The sequence below is a fragment of the Pundamilia nyererei genome, unplaced genomic scaffold, assembly GCF_000239375.1.
Source record: "Pundamilia nyererei isolate P.nyererei 1_Seehausen unplaced genomic scaffold, PunNye1.0 scaffold00387, whole genome shotgun sequence".
NCBI lineage: Eukaryota > Metazoa > Chordata > Actinopteri > Cichliformes > Cichlidae > Pundamilia > Pundamilia nyererei.
The window spans coordinates 97,602-122,560 of record NW_005187788.1 but is presented as its reverse complement, the minus strand read 5'-3'; the positions used below and the strand labels follow the sequence as shown (position 1 = coordinate 122,560).

At 41.5% G+C, this 24,959-nt stretch overlaps 1 protein-coding gene across 2 annotated transcripts in view; it reads right to left on the bottom strand.

Annotated features, from left to right (window-relative positions):
- dyrk1b (dual-specificity tyrosine-(Y)-phosphorylation regulated kinase 1B) overlaps nucleotides 1-24,959 on the bottom strand; it is a 59,846-nt gene that overhangs the window by 18,405 nt on the left and 16,482 nt on the right. Inside the window, exon 1 of one of the 2 annotated variants that reach the window (XM_005752871.2) lies at nucleotides 9,278-11,346. The exons of the other annotated variant lie outside the window; for it this stretch is intronic. Coding sequence (XP_005752928.1) covers nucleotides 9,278-9,380 — 103 coding nt within the window. The 5' untranslated portion in view covers nucleotides 9,381-11,346. Of the gene's footprint in view, nucleotides 1-9,277; nucleotides 11,347-24,959 lie in introns of those variants that run through there. 2 annotated transcript variants of the gene reach the window in all.

Sequence of the window (24,959 nt, the reverse complement as noted above, 5' to 3'; positions counted from 1 at the left end):
TTGTTACTTAAGATACAAATGAAAAAAGTACTCGGTACACAAAATGGGATGAAACTAAAATGGAGCAGAAAACTTCAGTGATGTAATCACACCAGCAACAAAAACAGAGGAGCTACCATGAACTCAAACCTTTACAAGTAGGGATGGCACCGGTTCTGACATAAACGGTAGTAACCAGACGTTCTTCTCTGCGTGAGTAGCTTCATGTTGTTCGTGTGTAATTTACGTTGAGTAGGCTAACCACGTTATTATATTAATGCATGTAAGGTGAACTAGCAAACATGATCATAGCTACATGCTGCTGTCTTCTTGTTTGATGGCAGATACTCCCTTCACCCTGGACAAAAAGGCTAAAATGACCAAAGAAAAAGTGGGAAACAGCTGAACATGAGAGGTTTTTGGACAAAGTTTGTGTTTTTTCCATTGATTAAGCACTGCTTCCAGCCAAGAGTGATACCATATCTGCCCCATAGCTGCAGAAAAGGCTAACATTGTTATCTTTTTACAAAAAACAGCTGAACATGAGAGGTTCTTGGACAAAGTTCGTGTTCTCCATTGTTTAAGCACTGCTTCCTCTAGTAAGCGTGCAGTGATAGGAAGCTACCGCAAGTAAGAAATGGAAATACTGTTTGGGAATGCAACTGGAATTACTTATCTCAATATGGAGCCTGGATCTGTATCCCTCTTTTCAAAGTGTAAACTGTGAGGCATTAGACACAGCAGGCAGTGCACCAGAAATGATGATAGGTGGCTAGCATATTAGAAGACGATTAAGACTCAACTGAACCTGGTGAAAGCAAAGTTTTAACTACAAATCACAGGAAGTACTGAGAGCTGACTAGTTTAAGTTTAAGAAACAACATGTTGTTAGTGGAGGTGCCCAGTGTCGATTGGCCCATCCTCTGATGAGAATACAGGTCAGAAAAGCTAAAGCTGCTGATCGTGGGCCTCATGGAAAAGGCCAAACATCAGTTTAGATCATCATGGTAATGGCAAGTGGTTCTTATTTAGTGCTTTTCTACTCTATGTGAGCACTCAAAATTTGGAAAGCAGCAGTCGTGCTTAAAGTCCAGCGTTCACTACATCAAAGTAAAAGAGATTTCATGGCTTCATGGTTCAAGTATATCCACCATATCTATTTCTAATCAGGGCAAGCATGTCAACATGGAAAAACAACTTGCAATTCTAGGCTTGCCCCCACTATCACCTTCCATCCACAATATGAAGAGCTCTTCTGTTCATCGTTTTCTAAATGGCTCAATGAGAACGCAAACGGAGGTGTGCGGCTGGATGAAGGGCCTAGAAAGCTGTGAGTAGCTTCGAAGCTCTGTGCTGAACTGCGTGTGCTTGCTTGTGTGATGAGGTAGAAACAGTGATTCAGTGTGGGACTGTTGTGGTCCAGGTCCTGGCCTGCTTACAAACATGACACTCCTGGAGGGAGAGAGAGAGAATATCTGCCTAGTACTGAGAAACCTGCACAGTCTCTTTAAGAGACTGAGAGGCAGTCACAGCACTTCCTCACTCGGCCCCCCCCTCGCGCCTGTTCTGCCATTGGTTGAAGCGCGTTCTTTCTCTCTCAGCTGATTCGCTGTTGGTATCTAAGGGCTGGCTGGCCAGCACTCTATAAATAAACCCAGTGCTGTCTCAGCAGCCAGGCTACAATACTCATTAGCTACTTCTCTCTCCTCTTCTCCTTCTCCCCTGCTAAGCAAGTAGCTTCCAATAGCAGTCCTGGCTCTCAGCAACACTCTGACATACTCTCCCCTAGCAACTCAACCCACCCTACCAGCCGCTTTCTCCTCCCCCTCTTCTCCTCGTCATCTTTCCTACTTTCTCAAATCTCACTCCCTTCTGTCCTACTTATCCATCCATCATTCATTCATCCCTCACTTTCTCGCTTCACGACTTCAGTGCATCTCAAACAGCCATCTTTTCTATTCCTTTCCTGACCGCTGTTTCAATAATGAGAGAAACAAAGAGGAGCTACCTCAGGCAGCACAGCAACACACACCACAGTCAGAACAAGTTGGTCGTGTAAAGCAAACACTGTTCCCACTACAGCCCAGTGAAGAAAGGCCTCCTCATTATGGCAAACACAAAGACACCACCTTTCACCTTCTAAGGTTTGATACAATAATAGAAAATAACCTGGTCCTCAGCAGGGCTTGTGTTTGTGTGTCTGCACACCTGGCTGCAGTGAACAAAGGCGAGCACATGTGAATCCTGAGGTTTACTCTGAGCTTTGATGCTAAATTTTGTGCTGCTGAAAACAATAAGTTCTTAAGGTGTACATGTTAATAATTCATAATAATTAAATGTTCACCGCCCCAGGTCAGCGGCTCAGTTTCACTGGCCTTAAAAAAACTGTTATTTTTGTATTCAAAAAAAGTTGTATTCATATAATATTTTCTTTTATTTCACTTTAAATCTGAAAAGATAACAACACAATGTTTTGAAAAAAGCATCGAAGCAAAACGTTTTGCCTCAAAGATTTTTATAATGAATGTGTTACTCGATGAATTGTGGCGCTTTAAGTCAACGCACAGTTTAACGGTCTAGGTGATGTTAAATGGGCTGGGATTGGCATCATCTGACCAGTTACACTGGTAACTGTATCAGCAGCTGAGTGATTTTACAGTAAACTTCACTCATAGAAACATAATACAGAACACAGCTAACACAGCTGTGTATGAGGAATGGCACGTACAGGAGTGTAGTGTTCAAAGCGCTGTATGAATGTGTGTTTGAATCGCTTGGTCAAAATAAATAAATAAATAAAGTGTGGCCTATTTAAAGGCAGCAAAAAAGCCTGCAAAAAGGTAACTTGTGTGAATTAACAGGCTTCTTAATATTATTACAACTTTATCATTAATCTTTGGGAGAATCTGATGGTCCCATTAAATGCATGTTCTAACTTGCACAGCTTAGTTTTTCCTCTCTCTGCTGCAGCCCGATGGTGCTGAATGGTTTAAAATGTTCAAATGTTTACAAAAAAACAAATAAAATCAAGGATCCCAGCCTATGATTCAGTAGGTTGTATGATTTCAGTCTCTCACATTATTGTGGAGGAGTTCTGGTCCACTCTTCATACAGCTTTGCTTCAGTTCATTGAAACTGGTGCATCACCTTCAGGCTGATGGGCAGCAACAGCTGCTTCTCTGAGATCACTGCTGATGTTGATCAGCAAGGACCAGATTATTTTTATGATGTCTTGATGTAAAACCTTTAACATTTTACCATTAATGTGTATACACACATGCCAGCGATCAGAGTAGTCAGATCTATTTAACTCTACTTGTACGCTGACATGACATCCAACAATAAAACACTACATGTGTTGTACCTGTACACGGAGGACTGACATGCAACTCATGGAACTAGCAGCTCATGTTCTCTTGGTATCATCATACCACACACAGCTTCATCCTACAGAAACTGGGCTTCTGTTTCTCTCTCCACAGACAGGAAGGTGGGCGAGTTAGGGGAATGACATGGAGAAAAGTGACCAGGTGTACTCAAACCTGGGACCCCTTCTCTTGGTTCACACAACACTGGCTGTCAGAGAAGTAACATACCACATGTACTGTTGCTGTATTTAAAGTGTGTTGAGCAAACGGCTCCTTTTTTGTTTGCACTATGACAACCACAAATTTCTTGCTTGTGTAAAAATCTGGTAAATGAACTGCAAATAACGCTTTTCTACTCTGAGCATTTGCTTTAGTCAACTTGCCTCAGACATTCCCACAAAATCCTTTTTCTATGCGAGTGCCTTCCATCTACCATTCACACACATTCATACTCTGATGGATGCATCAGACAGCAACTTGGATTTAGTATCCTTCCCAAGGATATTTGGGATGCAGACTGGAGCAGCCAGGGATCGAACCACCAACCTTCTGATTAGCAGATGATGTGCTTTACCTCCTGAGCTACAGCCCCCCCAAAAAGTGGCAATAATTATGATGAAAGCAAATGATAAATAAACCCAGGAAATGTCTTCTACCTGCCACACACATCTGAACAAAGATGATAAAGTCTGAGGTGGATGGCCATACATCAATATCGCTGGGCTTCTTTTCTAACCACCAATGTTCACTCTAATAATGCTAATGCATTACTCTGGTACAAGAGCCTCTCACCGTCTGTACAGACTTATTTTGCACTTGAAAATGGGGCTAATTCTTGAGTCTGCTATCCACTCTGTCCCAAGCTTTTAACACAGACTCATTTCAATAAAGAACCTGAGTGTGGCTCTGACATGACTCTGTCATGTTTTAGTGTGATAAATCTCATGTGCTTTTCTAAAGCAGTCAAACATGCATTAGAGTTTATTAGGAATGTCATATTTGTAGGTTGATGCTCTGCAGCATCAGACATGATGACCTGACAGTGACAGCTCGATCAGTATTTGAAGTCGATGAGGAATTAGAATCTCTGGATAAATATCAATACTTGGCCCTTACCTGTACTGTGGTCATGACCAGTCTGAAGCAAATGTGCTACTGGTCCTCAGCAATGTCACAACACTCAACTCTGATTCAAGCCGTTCTGTCTGTAGCCATAAGTTCTTTTTTAAGAGTAAGCGCCGCAGCAGCAACAAAGCAAACAAATGTCTGTCTTTTTAAATGTTCGACGGTAACATCAATCCTCTAGTACAAACCTCCGAACTATCAACTGGGCAGCCCACAAATGCTGCTGTAACATGCCAGCAGATGGCAGACTGTTACACCTACTGTGTGTGCCACTAGCACAACAAGAGTTATGGATTTCAATTCTGTGAATGCTTTACATAAGTGACACAGCTGGTTCCTGAAGTAGTCCTACAGGCACTCCATACACAACAGATAATTACAAAGAAACACAGCTACTGCTCTGAGCAAACAGGTCCATGAAATCCTTGGAATGTTCCACACAGTCGCTCTGCACCTGTTGTTTGGGACAACAGCGCACTGTAGTCAAGAAGCACCAGCATGTAGTGAGTTTGAAAAGGTAGCTGATGACCCGAGATGCATCAGCTGGAACATGAGTGTGTTTGTGAACATTAGACAGAAAAGTGCATGTATGAATGTGACTGGGTCAGTGAGGCTTTCATGAAAGCACCAGTCCAATGATCATTTTTCAATCAAAAGATATTGACAAGAAACTATTTTTCAATAATTTCAAACAAGGAATTTTACACAGAAACCAAAACTATGACGACATCAGTTAAATGAGGATTCAATCTAAAAGGCAGAGCACCCTAGTCTTTCATTTTGGATCCATGTGTTGGATGATGCTTTTTAGCTCCATCTGCAAAAAACATGCAAAACAAAGGAAAACAAATGAAAGAGTATGTTTAGAAAGGATAGTGTTGCACTCCTCTGGTGGTTTTCAGAGACTCTATGAATCAATGTGAACATTAAATGACGACCCAGCAGTTTAGTAAAGGCACCTGCATGGTTGTCAGTCCTGTGGAGAAAGGACAGACAGCAGGTTGTTTTCTGTCACAAACACACTCTGTGGGCTCCTCTTGCTTTTGCTCTTGTTGGTCCTTCAGCTGGCTGGAGAAGACTGAAGTTCTAACGCGCACACAAAGCTGCGTCTACTGCAGCCACACTCTGTCCTTTCCCCACGTCAACTATGCTGTCAATCCCCTGGAATGGCACACTGCACACTCAGAATCTTTCACTCTGTGCAGCCGAACAGCAACACAAAGACACTAACGAGCAACCTTGAACCCTGATTAAGACACTGGACATTAGGTGTGAGCCATATGGCCTCAAAATAAAACCACGAGTTTTCAGGAAAAGTTTGCAACAACTTGTTTTATTGATGCGTGCAGCTTGCATTTACAAGTGCACGTTAATATAACTCATTTTGTAATGAGTTACTGTCACTGATGACACACTGCCAGGTTTGAATCGTGAACCTACTGAAATAAGCAGCAGCAGCATGATAGTGACACAGTCTTAGCTGAATGTAAGCACAGAAGCAGGTTGGATGGATTTCGCCCTGGAAATTTCCAGCAAACGTATTAAATTACTAATTAAGACTTTAATTTAACAATAAAGTAACTTCCTCCTTGTAATGCTTCAGTATTGTTACAAAATACACAATCATACATGATACAATAAAAGTGAAAAATCATTTCTAGCTAGGATGTTGTCGTTTTTTTGCTCATGGATTTCCATTTCAGACATGGACATGTTTAATGGTTTAATGCACATCTGTCAAAAACCCACCAAACCCTTTGATGATAGCATTGTATCTTCTAGATGAGGTAGGTTTCATGTGTGTGTCTGCACCTTGAAGTGTATTAGTGAATGAGTAATTTTAAAAGAGTACGTTAGGCTACAACAAAGAAAAGTGAGCGTATTAGCTAGAGCTTACACTGTGATGCTAAATGTTGTGCTGCTGCAAACAAGATGTTAGATGCTCAGGATGAATGGGAATTGTAATTCAGTGCCCAACATAAGAGCACCAGGTGCTCCAGAGTTCTACTGACCTGCCAAAAAACTTTTCTATTTATATTGGAAAACACTAACACAGTTTTATTAATATTTGATTTCATTTAGCTTTAAAACGGAAAAATAATGTTGCAAATGCTTTGAAATGTGGTCTAGTACACCCCCATCAGACTCCCCTCTACTACTGCTCTCTTAGCATCGTAGAACTGTAGGTTTTTTGATTTGACCTATTCAGAATACGTTTGGTTAGTTTCTGGTGTGACTTTGCTTGTTGCACTGTCATTTTAATTTGTTTCAATATGGGCTGAATTTCTTTTATTGTTGTAAAGTGGGTGATATTTGCACAGGAAGATTTCAGAGAACTTCCAACACAAACAACAGTTGATGTTACGCAGACATCCCAGCCTCAGTAAACATCATGGCCGTGCTGATCGGTTTGACACAGACTAAAGGAAGACGCTTCCACTCCAAGTTTTTAGCTCATTTTGGCTGTTTTACGTTGTGCCAGTTTTGTAAGCACACGTTGTTATTTCATTTATGTGCGTTTGTAGTCTGACCATTCAAACTAACTGCATGCCACATTTAGCTCATTACCCATGTTAATAATCTCACGCACATCAGTGCTTTATGCACGTTGCATTCACGAGTACAGTTGATTAGAATCACCAATGAAGCTAACAGATGTCTGCACTGTGGGAGGAAGCTAAAACACTGTCCTAAACACTAATCACATCTTTTCCAAAAGTCTGCTTATTATTTTGACTTGAGTTCAATTTGTTAACTTTGATCCTCGTCTATGGGCAGCCGTGCCCTCACTTCCAAATGGCCTCTCCAAGTGTTGAGCTTTTCTCTGTAGGATACCGGCCTGTTTGTACCTCTGTATTGTGTGTCAGATATCGCCTGTCATAATACCAGGACACATTTTAGTAGATATAAATATGTCAAAACACAATATAATAGCAAGCAACGGCATCCAGTTACATTTCGTAGCGCACACAACGGCACAAGCTAAGATATTACTGAGAGACAGAAACGTGTCCGTCTCCAGTGAGCATTTAGTCAATCAAAACTGAGCTTCTTGAACAATCTCACAATACTTGGAAAAATATGCAAAAAAGTAACAAACCATGTGACTCAAACACACACTATCGAGTACAGCCTGGCTATGGCAGCGTGCAAGGAAGAGATCATGGCAGCTGCTGATGTGCAAACAACTCCACCAAGCATCGCTGCAACATTTCAGCTAGCTGCCCTCCATATGACAGGAGGAGCAAACAGCGTGATGATGTAGTTACATGGTGCAAAAGCAGCTCGTTAAATAACTTGACCCAAAATACAGAATCAAAGCCTGAAGATATGTTTTAATTGTAATCTTATTGTGCAGATTCTTGAAGACTTACAGAGTGAAGTTAGTTATTGTTAAACTAAAATGGCGGGATATACTTTTCCTTTAAAATTTCCTTTGTTGTCAATGTCAGTAGCTGCTGGAAAAGAAGGATGGAAAATGCAGTTTTGTTTGCACTTAAAAATACAGCTGCGCCAAGCTGCAGTTAATAACAAAACATCAGTATTTGTTTTCTATACTGTCAAACATATCACAGCTTTCCTTGTGCAGGACCCTCAAGCTCCCAGGCTGTGGTAGAGGACCCGAGCTTGAAGGATTGACTGCCCGCAGGGGCGAGTGGGGAATTTTATATATATGTATATAACAACCAAAAGCAGAAATCCAACTACAGGCCAACGTCAGGCAGCTAGCATACATATAACTGCTAGCAGTAAACAGAGATACTTGTGTAGGCTACATTAAAGGCTATACATAGGTTCACTGCACCAGCATAGATCAAGTAGAAGCATTTGCTTTTGTGTGTGTGTGTCTCTGTGTGTATCTGTGTGTGTGTGCATTTGAACCAGGTAACCTTTCATTGTCATTTGGTTTAACAAAGTCCTAAAGGCACACTAGGTCCAGACTGTCTCACGTGGTGTTGCTCATTACTATTAAAGGTCTGACTAACCAATCTTTGCTAAACATCAGGTATACATGGACTACTGAGCCTAAGAACATCAAGGCCAAACTTTGGCATGTTTAATCTCAACCCAGAGGTAATCCACTGCAAGGACTCTAGATTTACCATCAAACACGTGTGATATAGATGTTGTTCTTACAACAACAACAACAACAACCCACTGAGAGAAACACTGACCTGTGTGAACACATAACTCAAGTCCACTCAGGTGCAGAGTATTTGGCAGGAGTGGAACGATGGATCAAACACAGGAAACAACAACATGAAACAACTCGCACTTGCTGGTGAATAAAATGTTATAAACTCACTGACTGGAGAAACAGCAATGAGAAGTATTAAGATGCTTTAGCGCTGACCCATCTGAAATCTTCATGCAAGTAGAAGTATTCACTACATCAGCCGGCCCTCTGGTCTAGTCCTCACAGTTGTGTTGCAAGAAGCACAGACAGACCTCAGAGCAATTATAATTCATGCTGACCATGTGCTAGAAAACAAAAGCCATTTGTTGCACTTTCTGAACACTACTAAATAAAAACTGAAAAGTTACGGCCCATCAAAACCATTCTTTTTGTTTATTTGCTTTTTTAAGCCCATCGAAACGCTAACGGTCCGACTGTAGACAGACATGTGGCCACTTTTAGAACGCCGGGGTCACACGCCAGGACCCTGACACAGTCAACGCACAATTTAAAGTCAACACATGCTCCTAACATTGTGTATATATAAATGATCACAAATGACCACACACACAGGTTACTATACTGTGAGTAAATCAGTGGGATTGTGTATATTCTGGTGTGTACTAACTCTTGTTCTTGCGGAGCAGGGCTGAGGCGATCCAAGGTTCTGACTGGACCATCCTGCAAGTGGGCACAGTCTGGTCTTCCACAGATGATGACGTGACAACCATGGAAATGCTTGGAAATGTCCAACGCAGCAGGGAAACAGTGTCAATCAAAACGCTGTGACAGACGAGCAGAACTCGTGCGGGTCAGGTAACTGTCATCAATCCCAGAGTTTGCTTCAAAAGTTTACATCCAACTAAAAAAGGAATCTTGACGTGGTGGGAAACCAACCAACCAACCAATCAAAAGGCACCGTCTTCTCTGGCTTGTTTTAAAAAAAATGTTTTTTAAATCTTTTGTGACTGTGGTTTCTAAGGCAACCAAATGGTGTACAGGCAGCTTGTCTCTCGGAAGTAAAAATATAAAGGATGTAATTTCTGTCTTTTGTGGTGTTACACTATATATAGATCTCTCATGGTACATATAGATATATATTCTGTCTCTCTGCAGACATGGGAGTGGAAGGGAAAGAATATTTGGTTAGTCAGGTCAGTTTTTCGTTAGGTTGGTTTTGGCAGTTTCATGCATTCTTTCTGTGCGCTGGAGGCGTATATCACTCCAGGTCGCTGGTGACTGATCTTTCAGGTAGTCAAAAGCAAGTGTTTTATCGAATCTAGTGTCTACTGCGATCACGCGTTGAGGCCAAACGTCCCAGGGATAAAGGCATAGAGTCTCTTTGATACGTTCAGTAAGTCCTGGCCAGAATAAACCAAAAGTAAGTAGCTAGTTCTTCAGCCATTTCAGGAGCAATCCAGAACGGGCTTTGTGTCCGCTGAAGATTTGACTAGTGGAGCACAGGACTGCTAGTTTTGCCAGGTTCCTTAGACTACATGGTCAGTATGGTTCAAGCACATCTTTTATTATTATTATTATGCAGCAGAGTATGTCCAGTTGTTGCTGTTTTTCCAGACTACTTATAAGCCACCTTAACTAGCTGTAAGTGGAACCTGTGCTAACCAGGCTCGCCAAGCATACTGCCAGGTGGACGAGCGAGGTAGGATGATAGATGGGATGGAAGAGAAGGAGATGGAGGGGAGTTGGGTTTCCAGCTGCCTGCTTTTACCCCATCCCTGACACTAAAAATAGCCCCAATTACTGGTGCTTTCTGGGGGACTCGTTGCCAGACAGAGTAGGACAGCACAGAGTGATGTGATCACTCAGACTAATCCAGTGACACAAACAGCCTGCACCGAGAAAGTCACACAGTATATTCAGCCTGAGCCCCACGGAGTCCTGTGCCGTTTCCCTTCAAAGCCTACAGCAAGAGGTGGCTGCCCTCTGTCAGGCTAAAAAGGCGCCCTTTTATTAGCCAAACAATATTAGTATACACTCAGCCTTAACAAGAAGCACTTTTTTGCGCAATCCAGTGCGCCTTGTTGCTTCAGAGGTGTGTAGCTCCACACAAAGTTACTCTAACTGTACTTGAGCATTCACGAGTCAACGGGACCGCCGGCTGGCGCAAAGTGACGAACCACCAGCACGGGAACACTTCACCTCAGCCGAGGAACTCTTTCAGCTCCGATTCAGAAGCGGAGGAAATATCGAGAGGCAGTATAGCTCCAGCGTCTGTGCGCTGGGGTCGAATGTTCCCCGCGTTAGACAAAAGCCGACGACGGGCCGCGTTACACTCCGAAACACCGGCACAATAACACGGTCCAGGAAGAGGTCGAGTCTCTGAGGTAATTACTCGCTAGTAATATCGCAAACAACGACTGAACTGCAACAAGCCAAAACTTCAGAGTCGCCTCGGAGTAAACAAAAGAAACCAATTCCAGAGTTCCTGAGCTTGCTGCCTTTCGCTTCTTGACGGGCCCACTCGTCAGTCTGCTTCCGCTTTCTTCTCTCGCGCTTACTGTCCTCGTATACTCGTCCTTCTCAGAACGGGAAAAATAGTTTTATTCCTTCAAGGTGGAAACCTTCTCCGGGGCGATTGTGAGTCATGTTTTTCGCCCGTTTCCTTCTCCGTTAGACAGAATCTGTGCGCCTCTCCCACACGCTCCCCCACCCTGCGATAGGGACTGTACCATGTGCCGGTGGCAGGGGTCGGGGCTGGTGTGTCTGGCACAGATACACCGAGTACTATTAATACCAGCAGAGCTGCGAACACAGGTTAAACACGTGGCATTGTGGACGTTCCACACAGACTGTCATATCAACTACCAAAAGTATTTCAAATAACTATACGAAACAGCATCAACAAATCAAGTGAGTTAGCGGTACAGATGCCTTCCCTCTGACAGCAGTAGTCTGCTCCAAGCAAACCTCTCCCGTCCTGTCCATTTATAGTAACAGCGGGATATATATACTGGAAGTTTATACACAGGCATACATGGACAACGTTCACTGAAAATCGAAAAACGATTGAACATTGTATACACGAGACAGCTTTGACGGACGACTGTTTCACATAACATTAGTCAACAGTGTTAAAATGAGTGAAACAGATAATCTCTGTTTTACTTCAAACTACATCAACCTTAGTTTGTTCTCGGTGGACAGCAGCCTGTGAGACCGTAAAAACGAGTAGTTAAATGACAGTTTAATTAATGCGTTATTCGGTTGTCAGAAATGAACCAAATGCCACGTTTATGTTGCTACCGTGTAACACACAAAGGCTCTTTTTGTTCTGGCTTTCAAAATGTTCTAACTTCTCTGTACTCTGGCAGTCGTAGCCTCTACCCTCACTCTGCACGCACACTCTCTGTTGCTACCCGACGCCATGGCAGCTGCAACGCAATTGGCTACATAAAGTCCCATCCCCTGCTGTAATTGGGTAGCAACGGCTCTGTGGGCGGGGCGGTCGGCTTAGTTTCCCTGGGTCTCTTCTGACGGCGCGGTGCGAGGCAGTGGTGACGCGGAAATAGTTTGAAGATGTCAGGTAGAAATGGAAAGAAGGACAGGCAGACCGAAATGGTGGGGGTGGAAATACAGCGGGGGAGAGAAAGGGGCAAAAGGTTCCAATAAGCACATGGTCACTGAGTGACTTTACAGCTGAGAGGTTTGACTTGTCTTTACAAACCAGCCAAAGCTAAAAGTTGTTCCTGTTGCTATCCGAGCATTCTGGCTAAATCAAGCACAATGCTGCCTGGGAACAGCACAGTGTTAGAAACCAGCTGATAGCTCCTTGCTTTAAAATCACCCTCAAACTCAGCTGCCTCAACAAATGTGTCAGTGCTCATCAGTTTTTAGGATTTGTTTTAAATACAGGCTGACTCTCGAACTGGTGTTGAATGAAGTCATATATGGTTTTTAAAACAGTAACAGCCTAACTAGTCCACAATAGCTTTGTGTAATCACCTCCCAGTGCTTCATCATTCTAAATGTAGTGCCCTTTCAAAAGGGCAGAATCTTCTGTCACGTCTACTGGTTACTGTTGGACTTCACATCCTGATTGTTGTATTGGTGTTATATTTCTGTTATTTTGAGATGACACCGCTTATTAGCGCCAGTATGTAATTCATTTATGGGCAAATGCTGTTGATATAGTCCTATGAAGGGCATGCTACAACAACAGACAGATACTCTAGTTTTGAACACCAAGCTAAATTTCACACCAAATGTATCAGAAAGTCCCCAATTTATGCCTTTGCAATGTTCCTCTGACTGCAGCCATCTCCAAAACACTTGGGGTCCAATTTCCCTCACAATCACATGATGAAAAACAGCAGACCAATCACAGTTAAATTAAGACAGCCTGGCTAAATAATCAAATTTGCATTTTAAAAAAAATCAATGAAAATAAAAGGCATAACAGACAAATGCAAGACAGTGGCAACAGGGTTTTACATGAAGATTTATTGCTACAGGTGCTCTACTTCAAAAATGACTCATGCCCAGCTAAGGTTGACTGGGCCTGTGTAGGAACCAGTGCAATGTAAAGCATGCTACAAAGGGGAAAGTGCAGGCCCCCAAAGTTCTACAGGAAGACAGTGGTTTGGCGGGTATGATGGTTTTAGTAAATATGATCTAACCTAAAGCAAATTTCTCCTGAACAATGATTAAGCTGATATTTGGGTGCAAATGCCAGAAATCTCACTGGATCTAAAGCTGGAAATAAAAATAAGAAAAGCCCCAAACTAAGCTGTAAAACCAACAGTGAATAAAAGAGGCAGATCAGGATTTATAATAAAGACCGATGAGTAAGGAAGGTTTATACCTTACAGCCAGATGTATCCATAACAATTAAAAAGACAGCTTTTCACCGTCCTACCACAGTGCAGACCTGGACATTCAACACTCTTTGAAAAACTCCTCATCAGAAAATGGTTTCTGCTTATATGTGACCTTCAAAATGAAAGCAACAAAGGTGTATTATAATTTCCATAAAAGTAAAAATAAACAAACAAACAAAAAAAACCCTGATGAGGAGTTTATCAAAGACTGTGTGACTCAAAGACTGCTAAACAAACCCTGAGCATTAGACAACGTGCCCCTCTTCAGCTGAACCATAACAAAGTGGACAGAGAAGGTGGGAAATCTTCAGTTTTGACTTTCTCCTTGACACTGGACGAGAACTTTCAGATTTTAGACACAGCCCAGTTTCTCATTTTTGTATGTGGGATTACAAAAGTGTTTGATATTACGGATAGGCTGGGGCTGAAATGGATCAAACTGGCAGGTGTTACAACGATGGCTGTCCAAATCTGATAGAAACAAAACACGTTTGAAGCAGGTGCAAGAAAATGAAGCCAGAACTGAAAACAGGTATTTTTGCATTTATCATACACCAGCAGATGTTGTATAGCATAGTGTTGATGTTAAAATCAAAATAGTTAACTTCATTAGGCAAGAGCAATGATCATAGACAGTTTATTGAGCATCTGGTGACATAGGCTACCACACATCTGGTGGCTCAGCCAAAGTGATACAAGAGTTTTGTGAGAAGTAAGGCAAGGACATCCCAGATCTCCCAGATGCAGAGTGGAAGGGTGATGGTGCATTTGCTCAGACCCTGAACCTGACTTTAATGAACTAGTTCAAGCCCAAATCAGAGATGTCTCTCAGGGGATAAGGAGAAAGAACTGAACAAAATGAGAGATGAAGCAACCGAATTACAATTAAAATAGCAGTAACACTTTATATAAAGTTAAAAGTCACATGCACATTTTGTTCATAATTGATTTTAGGAAAACTGATTATATGTTGGTTTTTGCTGTGCTGATTTCACATTTTCATTGGCCAAGGACAAACAGCACTATGACAAAGTTGACGTCAAACTGATGTTACATCTGCTGTCACTAGCAGCACTTTGCAGGTCATGCACCTCTTAATGCTTGTAACCTGTCATGCTGTGCTGCTACCACTGATTTGAACATGCAACTGTATAATCAGTGCAAAGATCAGAGATTCACAGATTATACAGAAAGATATGCTGCAACAGTTTGAAAATCTGAGATTTTTTGGAAAAAAACAAAACAAGCTGTAAACAGTTTCCTTGCTTAGAGTTTTAGGTGTTTCTCCTGCTGTAGCACTGCTGATGGGAGTTACTGTCTGAGAGGCGACGCCCATTATTCAGTGATGATGTTAACGGCGATGTGCGAAGCAACTAATGACAATTTAATTGTAACATCTACTCTTACCAGTAGGTGATAAGAATAGAATAGAATAGAATATTCTTTATTGTCATTGTCACAAGTACAATGAAATTGAAAGATGTCTCCGGTCAGTGCAACATCATAACAATTAATACTGATTATAAACAAGTTTATCTTATTGGTACTCCACAACAGACCTGGGTTTTTATGTGGCCCTTTGGGAGAATGAATTGCACAACCCAGAGCTTATAACATTTCTACTCTCACGATGCAGTCCGCCACCCTTCAAAACTATCAAAACAAAAACATTTAATACAAATATCTAAACTATGACATTTATATACAACAAGTCTTGACTCACATTTCTTTATATTTATCGTCCAAGGAGCCAGAGTTACTTGTTATTTTTTTTACAGTGGTCTTAAGCAAAACTTCTTCTACTTTCTGAAGGTCTTTCAGAGTTTTTATTTGGACATTGGCTTCTTTTTCACTTGTTTTTAGTCCAAAACTTGTACCTGACCACTTTCAACACTGCATCTTGATATCTGGCCCACGAAACATAAAAAAGTACTTAACAGACAGTTCAGCAAATAACCAGTTTTAATTGTTCTCTTTAGGCAATTTTATAATAGCAGCCTTTTGCAAAAAACTCATCATTTGTTCTCATTCTTTTAGTTGACTCAATTTAAAAAATGCAAATATAGGCATTAAATGGTATTTTTGAAGTAGCAATGTGATTCCCCAAAAGCTATTAGCTGAAAACTATCATATCTTAAGAGAGTGTTTGCAGTGTCCTTAAAAAACTGAAGGTGGACAAGGGAAGGAGTCCAGTACAGACATGAACCTTGACTGCGAGATGCATCTACTATCCACTGAAGCCTCATCAGGAATGGTCTCAGTAGAAGGGCTGCTGTCAAGAAACCATTTTTAAGGAAGAAAAATGGGAAGAAAAGACTGAGGTATGCCAAATTACACAAGAACTGGACTGAAAAATCAGGGGAACAGGTCTGACGGAGTGGTGAATCCAAATGTAATAATCAGTTCAACTTGAGATCAGTATGTATGAGGAGGTCAAGGGAAAGGTCCAAATGTGAGCTCTGTCATGGTTTAGGGTGCATGTCACTCAGTGGTTTTAGAGATCCTGTCAAAATTGATGGAAGTATAAATGTAGAAAAGCATTCGGATTCAGTCGGGAAAAGGTTTGGTTTTTCAGCAATGATCCAAAACACACTGCCATTGCAGTAAAAGCATAGTTGGATAGAAAACATCACAATGAAACACTATCAGTCGTGGATTGGGTTCCCTCAGACCTCATCATTAAAACAGGATAAGATAAGATACGCTAAGATGAGCTTTACTGCCATCGTAAGCATGAGCATACAATGAAATTGGAAACATACAATGAAATACTGAAGCAGTGTGGGCTCTTCTTGACAAACAACAGAGCAAATACAGAAACACCCAAAGAGATTTGAATGTCCTTCAAGACGCCCGGGAACTATTCCCGAAAACTATTTAAAGAAGTTACGGGAAGCTGCTGAAGAGAGCAGTCAGAGGAAGTAAAGAGAGGTTGTGTTGAAGAGTGAAGCTGGTCATACCAAATATTGACGCTCAAGCTAGTTAGAACTGTATGTACATACTATATCTCCATGTAAGTGCAGCATTATTTCCTTTTTCCTAACAAAATATAAAGAAACGTGGAGTGGCTCATGACTTTTGCACAGTACTGTACACTCAGGACTTCATTACTACGTGGATACTGGTGTATATTAAGCACTAGTTTCATTTAAGTTCCTTTGTACAAGGAGTTTTGATCATAGATGGTATTTTCTCAGAGTCTTGCTTTTTCACATTTTTTGTGCTTGATTTTAATCGGTACTTGATGAATAGCAGTTTAAAATGTATCCTGACCTGTAGTAACCCGGTACAATTGGCTTTAATATAGATTTTCTCTCGTAGTATTTTTGATTTTGACTTTGATGTAAAATAATTAATTCTAAAACTAACATCCAGCTCAAGTACACTATAATTATGTGCGTCCATTTCCTGCTGAACTGTTCTTTTTGTGTGTGTGTTTTATTTCTCTACTGCTGTGTCTATATTTCCAAATATGTGAATAAACTTTAGTATTTCCCTTCATGGACTTACTGTCTTCCACTAAATCACGTTCAGCTGTACTAACGACCAGACAGCGGAGATTACAGCAGCAGTGCATGGAGGCAAGCAGACTTTGAGTCTCACGTGCCTTGCAGCAAAATTCCACCCGGCAACTATACACTGTACCATGGCAACAGCCTTGCTATTGGTCCCCGGTGCGTTTTCAAATGACCAATGGGATGGCCAGCCGCGGGTGATGCTTGTTGCTAGGTAAACATGATGCAGAGGAAAGATAGAGGAGCAGAATTACCATGCTGCTACTGCAGGGTGCTTTAAGCAAGGAATGGAAGAGCACTTTACAGTCGGAGATACCCTTCTCTTTCTCAGCACTTGGCGGTGCCATAGAGACAAAGAGAAGACGAAGCAGGAATGACACAGTCAAAAAAAGAGATAAATATTAGACTGGTGAGGATGGCACTGCCATAGGGAGAGCTTCCTTAGAAAAATTTAAAACAGTAACGTTTTCCAGGTTTTTGTGTGTGTGTGTGTGTGTCAAACCGAATATTACTGATTTAATGAACATGTCCATTTCCATAGGAGAAAAAAAAGCTGCCTCAGTACAACTCAGCAAATGTGGGTAACACACCCTAACAGATTAATGTTAATGAATACGATAACACAGTAAAATACATAGTGCTTTAGCATGATAGTTAAAACAATCATGTAGTGACATTACTATAAGCCTACAGTACTTACTAGCAGATCAGGACACAGGGCATATTGCATAGATGACAGTGGTGCACATATGAACAGCTGTGATCTACTTCAAACACTGGTTTTCAGTTAAATGATACCTGGAATAAAGGAATTACAGACAGGCTCTTAGCCAGACCAAAAGATACTGAACTTTCTGTTTCAACTGTACAACCTGAACTGCACATGACCTCATTATTCTTCTACCAAACAGTCACCCGTGTACATATCCAGTCATCTCACATCATCAGCATCAGAATACTTTATTATTATGTGGTCACGTAGGGTTCCACCTAGCTCAGGGTTACAAAGTGTCTGTATGACATGCCCTCTAACAGCATCTTGATTTCATTTATTTAGAAATGTTAGGAAAAAAGAAACGTACCAGTTGGCTATTGTTTTAGTAATAATAACTATTTGTTATTAATAATAATAACTAATAAATAAGCCACACACTAAAGATAAGTATACATGTGTGAACCAACAACTGTAGAAAAGGTGGACGACTTGTTTGTGGGGGCTGCCATGTTCCACTTTAGGAGCCAGAGTCTGCGCAGTATCGACTTTAGGTGGAGTTGCGTCAAACCCCGCCCACACGCCCGTTGGACTTGCACGCGAATACGCCCCCTCTACACTTTTTGCGTAGCTTGGCTGCTCCAGTTTTGAGGACATCTGCTGAGTGGGGTTTCCACGACTGACAGATCGCTAAATTAGGATAAGTACAAGAACATCACCATAATTAAAGAGACACACATCTTAATTTGTTATAGTTCTACAACGTCTAATATCACTCTGTAGTTCCTGTAGTTAATTCTTTAGCTAGATCAGCCATTAGCATGTCTATATGTTTGGATAATTGGGCACTCCTTAGTTTTTGTTGTCGTATTTTAGACAGAGGTTACTGTTAATATCAGAATTATCTGGAAATTAAATGTTGAGATTTGAGACGCGAGCCGGACGATGATATAAAACTGAAGAGTTTAAGATCCGTTACACTCACAGACCACTCTACAGCCCGGTAACATGGAAACTTAATGTTAGATTGAAAACACAGCAGCAGGAGGTTTCATACAAGTGTAATTTGTTCTATTAATTTAATAACAGGATCCAGAGTCCACATTATTATTAACAATTATCCTGGTGGAAAACTAATGAGGGAGACCATCAGCACCAAGGTTTGGAGAAATGGCCTCCCTTTCCTTCATCACAGCTGTCCTGCGCCAGATGTTGTGTTGACTCACTGACAGACATCATTTGAGAAACTTCTGGAAGACTGAAGCTCACCGCAAGGATCAAGGAGGGCTCATAATCTTCATCAGCAACTTCAGACCTCAACCATAGGCTCACCCCATAACATGGACAAACCCAGCACCTCATGAACAGTGTGATACTGACCTTTGGTTATGTTAGAAATACTCACATCATCCTCATATAATGCAAAGAGGCTCTCAACTTTTAAAAATGTTATATTCAGTCCTGTACAAAGTTATATACATATAAAATATGCACATTACTCTCTCTGATGACTCTGATATGAATGACACTGAAGTATTTTATGCTCCCGTATACTGACACCAGTTACACGGATGATAAATCCCTTTGACTTTTTGTCAAAGCTGGACCTCCTCTCAGTGTCCCTGCTTTATCTGCTGCTCCCAACAAATATACGCAAGTTTCTCTGCGACTGCAGCTGCCAGTCAAAGTCTTGATATCATGATGATGTTGCACCTAAATTTTACAGCAACAAATTAAATCAAATTTATGAGAAAGGAGACCCCCCTCAACACAAATCAGTTTGATATGAACTACTAATAATGGCAGGAAACATCTTTGGGAAAATTCCAACTTGGAGTTAGTATTTTGCCCAAGCAGACTAGAACAGAGTTCGAACCACTCACCTTCTGATTAGTAGATGGCCGGCTCGACCTCTGAGCTACAGCCACCATCACCATCAGTGGTTCAAACATACAGACGCATAATAAACCATACAGTCAGACATTCATTCCAACACACATGCAAACAGTCAAAAACTATGGCTGAAAATAGGAGAGAAAGATTACATGAACGTTAACCTAGAAAAAGTCATTTTCAGCAGCTGTTTCAAACAAATCTCAAAATCTGCAGACCTGATTGGCTGAGGAAGGCTGCTCCACAGTTTGGGCACCACAACCTCAAAAGCATGGTCACCTCTGTTTGTAAAATCAGAGTGAGGGAGTGAGGAGACTGGTTAGAAGATCGGCTGCAGTGATAAGGTCTCAGAAACTCTGCTACATATGCAGGAGCTCATATTGGAGTCATATTTATTAATAACAGGATTTTAACTTCCTAGGACCTGGCATCCACATATGTGGACTAGGGCTGCCACGATTTGTCGACTAGTCACGATTACGTCGACTATCAAAATCGTCGACGACTGATTTAATAGTCAACGCGTCGTTTGAAGCTTTGTAAGATCACAAAGGACGCAGGAATGAGTAGCAGGATTTAAGAGTGTAATAACGGACTGAAACAGAAGATGGCAGCACTGCATGTACAAGGATGCCAGCTGCCGTTAAACCCCGAAGAAGAAGAAGAAGCAGCTGTGTCCCAGAATTCATAGCTAATAAGCCCAGCTTAGTTTCCAACAGTGGCGGCAGCTAGTTAGTTTTAATATTACTGTCACTGTCACTGTCACTACCCGATCCGTACCGGAAACCCGATCGGTACCCCGCATGCGCGAAAGGTTTCTACTTCCGGTCGTAGCGTTTTACGATAGTTATGGGTCAGAGTATCTGTTAAGATGTTAAGAATAACAAGTATATCTTAAAATGTTTGCAATAATGAAGCATTTCAGTACAATGTAGACAAAAACGAAAAATAAAAAGAAAGTTACGGATCAGGACTCTCCGATCCTTACTGCGCATGTGTAAAGTCTGACCGTACAAATCGGGTCTACCCGATCCGTACCGCGCATGTGCAGATGTTTTCTTCTTCTTCTGTTCGTTTAATGGCAGTTTACTCCCCAGTGTACGAGGATACCGCCACCTGCTGACCGAGCGAATAAACCCTATTATAAACTGAATTAGCGTCATTACAAACGTGTGTTAAATCTGATTTAGCGATAGTCGAGTGTGTTTATGTTTGTCTGTGGGGGAGAGGTTGATTGGAATAGTGATGATGATGTCCGCTATCATTGTCAATTGTCAGTAAACACTTCATCTGGCTGATGAATCTACACGTGAGATATTACAAAGTCTGCATTATTAACTCTGTAATTAGGCGCCATTCTTCTTATTTTACGGCGCTGTTGCTCAATCGGGTAGTGACAGTCACTACCCGATCCGTACCGGAAACCCGATCGGTACCCGCATGCGCAAATCTTACGTCACTTCCTCTCTTTGCCAACATTGCGACATTCAATATATTTGATTGATACGGTTAGCGCCCAGTTAGCTCCTAGCATTTCTCAACAGCTCTGCCTCCTTTTCGACTGCCCGGGACATTTAAACAATGGATAATCCGTATACAAAGAAATTCATGCTTTTCTCCTCAACAGAGAGCGTTCCCCGATTGAGTAACAGCGCCGTAAAATAAGAATGGCGCATAATTATAGAGTTAATAATGCAGACTTTGTAATATCTCACGTGTAGATTCATCAGCCAGATTAAGTGTTTACTGACAATTGACAGTGATAGCGCACATCATCATCATCACTATTCCAACAATCTTCTCCTCACAGACAAGCATAAACACACTCGACTATCGCTAAACCAAATTTAACACACGTTTGTAATGACGATAATTCAGTTTATAATAGGGTTTATTCGCTCGGTCAGCAGGTGGCGGTATCCTCGTACACTGGGGAGTAAACTGCCATTAAACAAACAGAAGAAGAAGAAAAACATCTGCACATGCGCGGTACGGATCGGGTAGACCCGATTTGTACGGTCAGACTTTACACATGCGCAGTAAGGATCGGAGAGTCCTGATCCGTAACTATCTTTTTATTTTTCATTTTTTGTCTACATTGTACTGAAACGCTTCATTATTGCAAACATTTTAAGATATACTTGTTATTCTTAACATCTTAACAGATACTCTGACCCATAACTATCATAAAACGCTACGACCGGAAGTAGAAACCTTTCGCGCATGCGGGGTACCGATCGGGTTTCCGGTACGGATCGGTTAGTGACAATTACTCTTATTATTCTTTCTGGGTCACAAAATAAACGTTTAACATATTTTCAGCCGAGAATGTAGCTGTGTAAACCTCAAATATCTGCTCAGTTTATCAAGACACCGCATATTTTCAAAAGCGCTCCGACGTTTTCGGAGACGTCTGTTACCCACTAGCTCGATAGCTAGCCGGGGGCTAGGTCACTAGCGCGGTAAGAACACCGGACTCCCGGCAAATTGTTTTCAAACCCACCGCCGTCTTTCGCTACTCAGGTTAAATATATATGAGTCACTTAGATAACTTAAAAATGTTATTGTTTGGCTTTTTTTAGTATTTTATTTGTTCCTGAGTAAATCGGTTTGGCTGAGATTAAAGTTATAGTTTTTACACAGCTGAATAAACGTCAAGCAGACAGCTGATTATCAGAAGTGTGAGATGCTGGAGAATTTACTCCGGTGTCCTGTTATATTTTAGATAGCAAGGAGTTTATTAAACTTCACCGAAACAATCTGCAAATTTCATTAAAATTGAATAAACTATCATCTTGTCTTTATTTTTAGTTAGCACCTTAAAAGCTTAAAGCTGTAAGCTAATGATAGTTATATAAGAGCAGATGCTGCTGGTGCAAGAAGCTGAACGTTTTACGTCCAGTGGATGATGATCTGATTAGTCGACTAATCGCATAAATAATCGGTGACTAGTCGACTATCAAAATAATCGTTTGTGGCAGCCCTAATGTGGACATCACATTTTGGGTTATTTAGACCAAAATACTCTATTTTGCTCTACAAGGGCCTGATATCCACTTACAAGGACATTATCCTGCTACTGTTCTATCAATATTTTAAACCAATATCCTCATATGTGGATCTCATTTTTCTTAGAAACAAAAATTAGGTAAAAATAAAATCTGGTAATTCTTTGTTTTTACATTCATCAGGTCCCAATCAGCCCAAATATCAAAGAGAAATTAAAAATGCTGCTGTGGAAGAGTTCAGGTCTTAGGAGGTTAAAGTAGATTCTAAACGTCGCCAGTGAAGGGATGCAAGAATGGGTGACTAGCTGAAGAGGTTACTTGGATGAGTGATGAAATGTTTCTCCCACTGAAAACGCTACAACCAGATGAACAGAATCGACTTTTTGGGTTACCCTTACCTGGATGATTGAGCACGCATCAAGACAAAAACTTATTATAGTACTTCACTCGTGATATGTGTTGCAAATGTAAACACTTTGCTATTGCTAAGTACTGCAGTAACATATATTGGGGTGGCTGTAGCTCAGGAGGTAGAGCAGGTGCTAATTGGTTAGTGGTTCAATCCTTGGCTAATCCAAGTCTGCATGCTAAATACTAACCCCGAGTTGGTCTCTGATGCATCCATGGGAGTATTAATGTGTGTGAATGGTAGATAGAAGGCACTTCTATCGATGAAGTGCTTGTATGAATGGGTGAATGAGAGAGTATCAGAATCAGAATAGTTTAATAATCCCAAGAAAAAGTAAAAGAGTAAAAAGCGCTATAAAAGAATCAGTTCATTTAAACACTTTTCTTCAATGGCTGTAGCTGTACTATAACTTAACTTTACCATTATTTACCAGGATTATGACAGCTGTGAGAAAAACATTTAAACAGTGTCAGTACCTGCGTCCCAGTGTCATGAGGAAGAAACCAGAAAAAAGCCTTCATTTTGTAACAACGTCAAACACAGCTGTTTGCACATAAAGTAGATGATGGATTGTGTAGCTCACTCCTAATTGGGAGGTAGCTTTGTGAGGCTAAGTGTGTCTATTGGTGGTTGGTTTTTCAACTGAGTTGAATCAACATTAGCTTTGGTGTCCTAAGCTAACATTATCTCAGGATGGTGGTGCTTGAGATGAGCTCTCATACTAATAGTATTCCCAGACTCTACTTATAATATCACACTACTTGCAAATCTTAGTGCTTCTGATTGCTTTCCCTGATGCCACCACTTTTTTTAACTGTGCAGCACTAATGTTAAATATGATATGAAAAAATGTTACGACAAAAGATTAAACTATTACAAATATATTCGTTTTTTGGATATTAAAAATATCCAAAAACTAATAAATTGAAACTGATCAATTTTCTTGCGCTTATCTGAAGTCGGGTTGCAGGGACACCAGCCTACGCAGGGAAGCCTCCCTCTTGCCCGCTACCTCCACTAGCTTGTCCAAGGAAACCTTGAGGTGTTCCCAGGCAATCCGATATAATCTTTCCAGCATGTTTTGGGTGTACCCCAGTGCCTTCTCCCAATAGGAGAGAACACCTTATCCCCTACACACACAGATTTTCTTTAATATTCCTACGTAACAGAGCGTGTGCCTGCGCTGCCATGATTAGTGCCTCTGTGCCGTCTTTCAGTCCAGCCACTGGTAGGATTTCTGGAGGTCAGCCGCCTCCTCTATCTGCTGGTGGTACGTATCGTGCAGGGGCCTGTCCTTCCAGGATGGTTCCTCCTCTTGCTCCTCTTTCTTGGGTTTCTGCTGCCTGAGGTATTCACTGAGCAGATGTTTGTCTCATCCTGGACTGTGGTGCTGACACTCACCAGCCCCCGGCCTCCTTCCTTTTGCTTAGCGTACAGCCTGCATGGTCAGGAGCCTCCTTGTGTTGATGTCAGTGGCTTCTATCTCCTCCTTTGGCCAGCTTATTATCCCAGCAGGGGACCTGATCATGGACAGGGCGTACGTGTTGATAGCCCAGATATTGTTCTTACGGTTCAGCTGACTTCTCAGGACCTGCCTGACCCTCTGCAGGTACTTAGTGGTTGCAGCTTTCCTAACAGGGTCTTCGTGGTTTCCATTTGCCTGTGGGATTGCCAGGTACTTGTAGCCGTCCTCAGTGTCTGCAATGTTGCCTTCTGGTAGTTTGATCCTCTCAGCTCTGACTACCTCCCCTCTCTTCATTACCATCCAACTACACTTCTCCAATGCGAACGACATGCCGATGTTGTTGCTGTGTATCCTGGTGGTGTGAATCAGTGAATCCATGTCTCGTTCACTCTTGGCATGTCATCCATTTACAGGAGGTGGCTGACAACTGCTCCGTTCCGTAGTCGGTATCCGTAGCCAGTCTTGTTAAT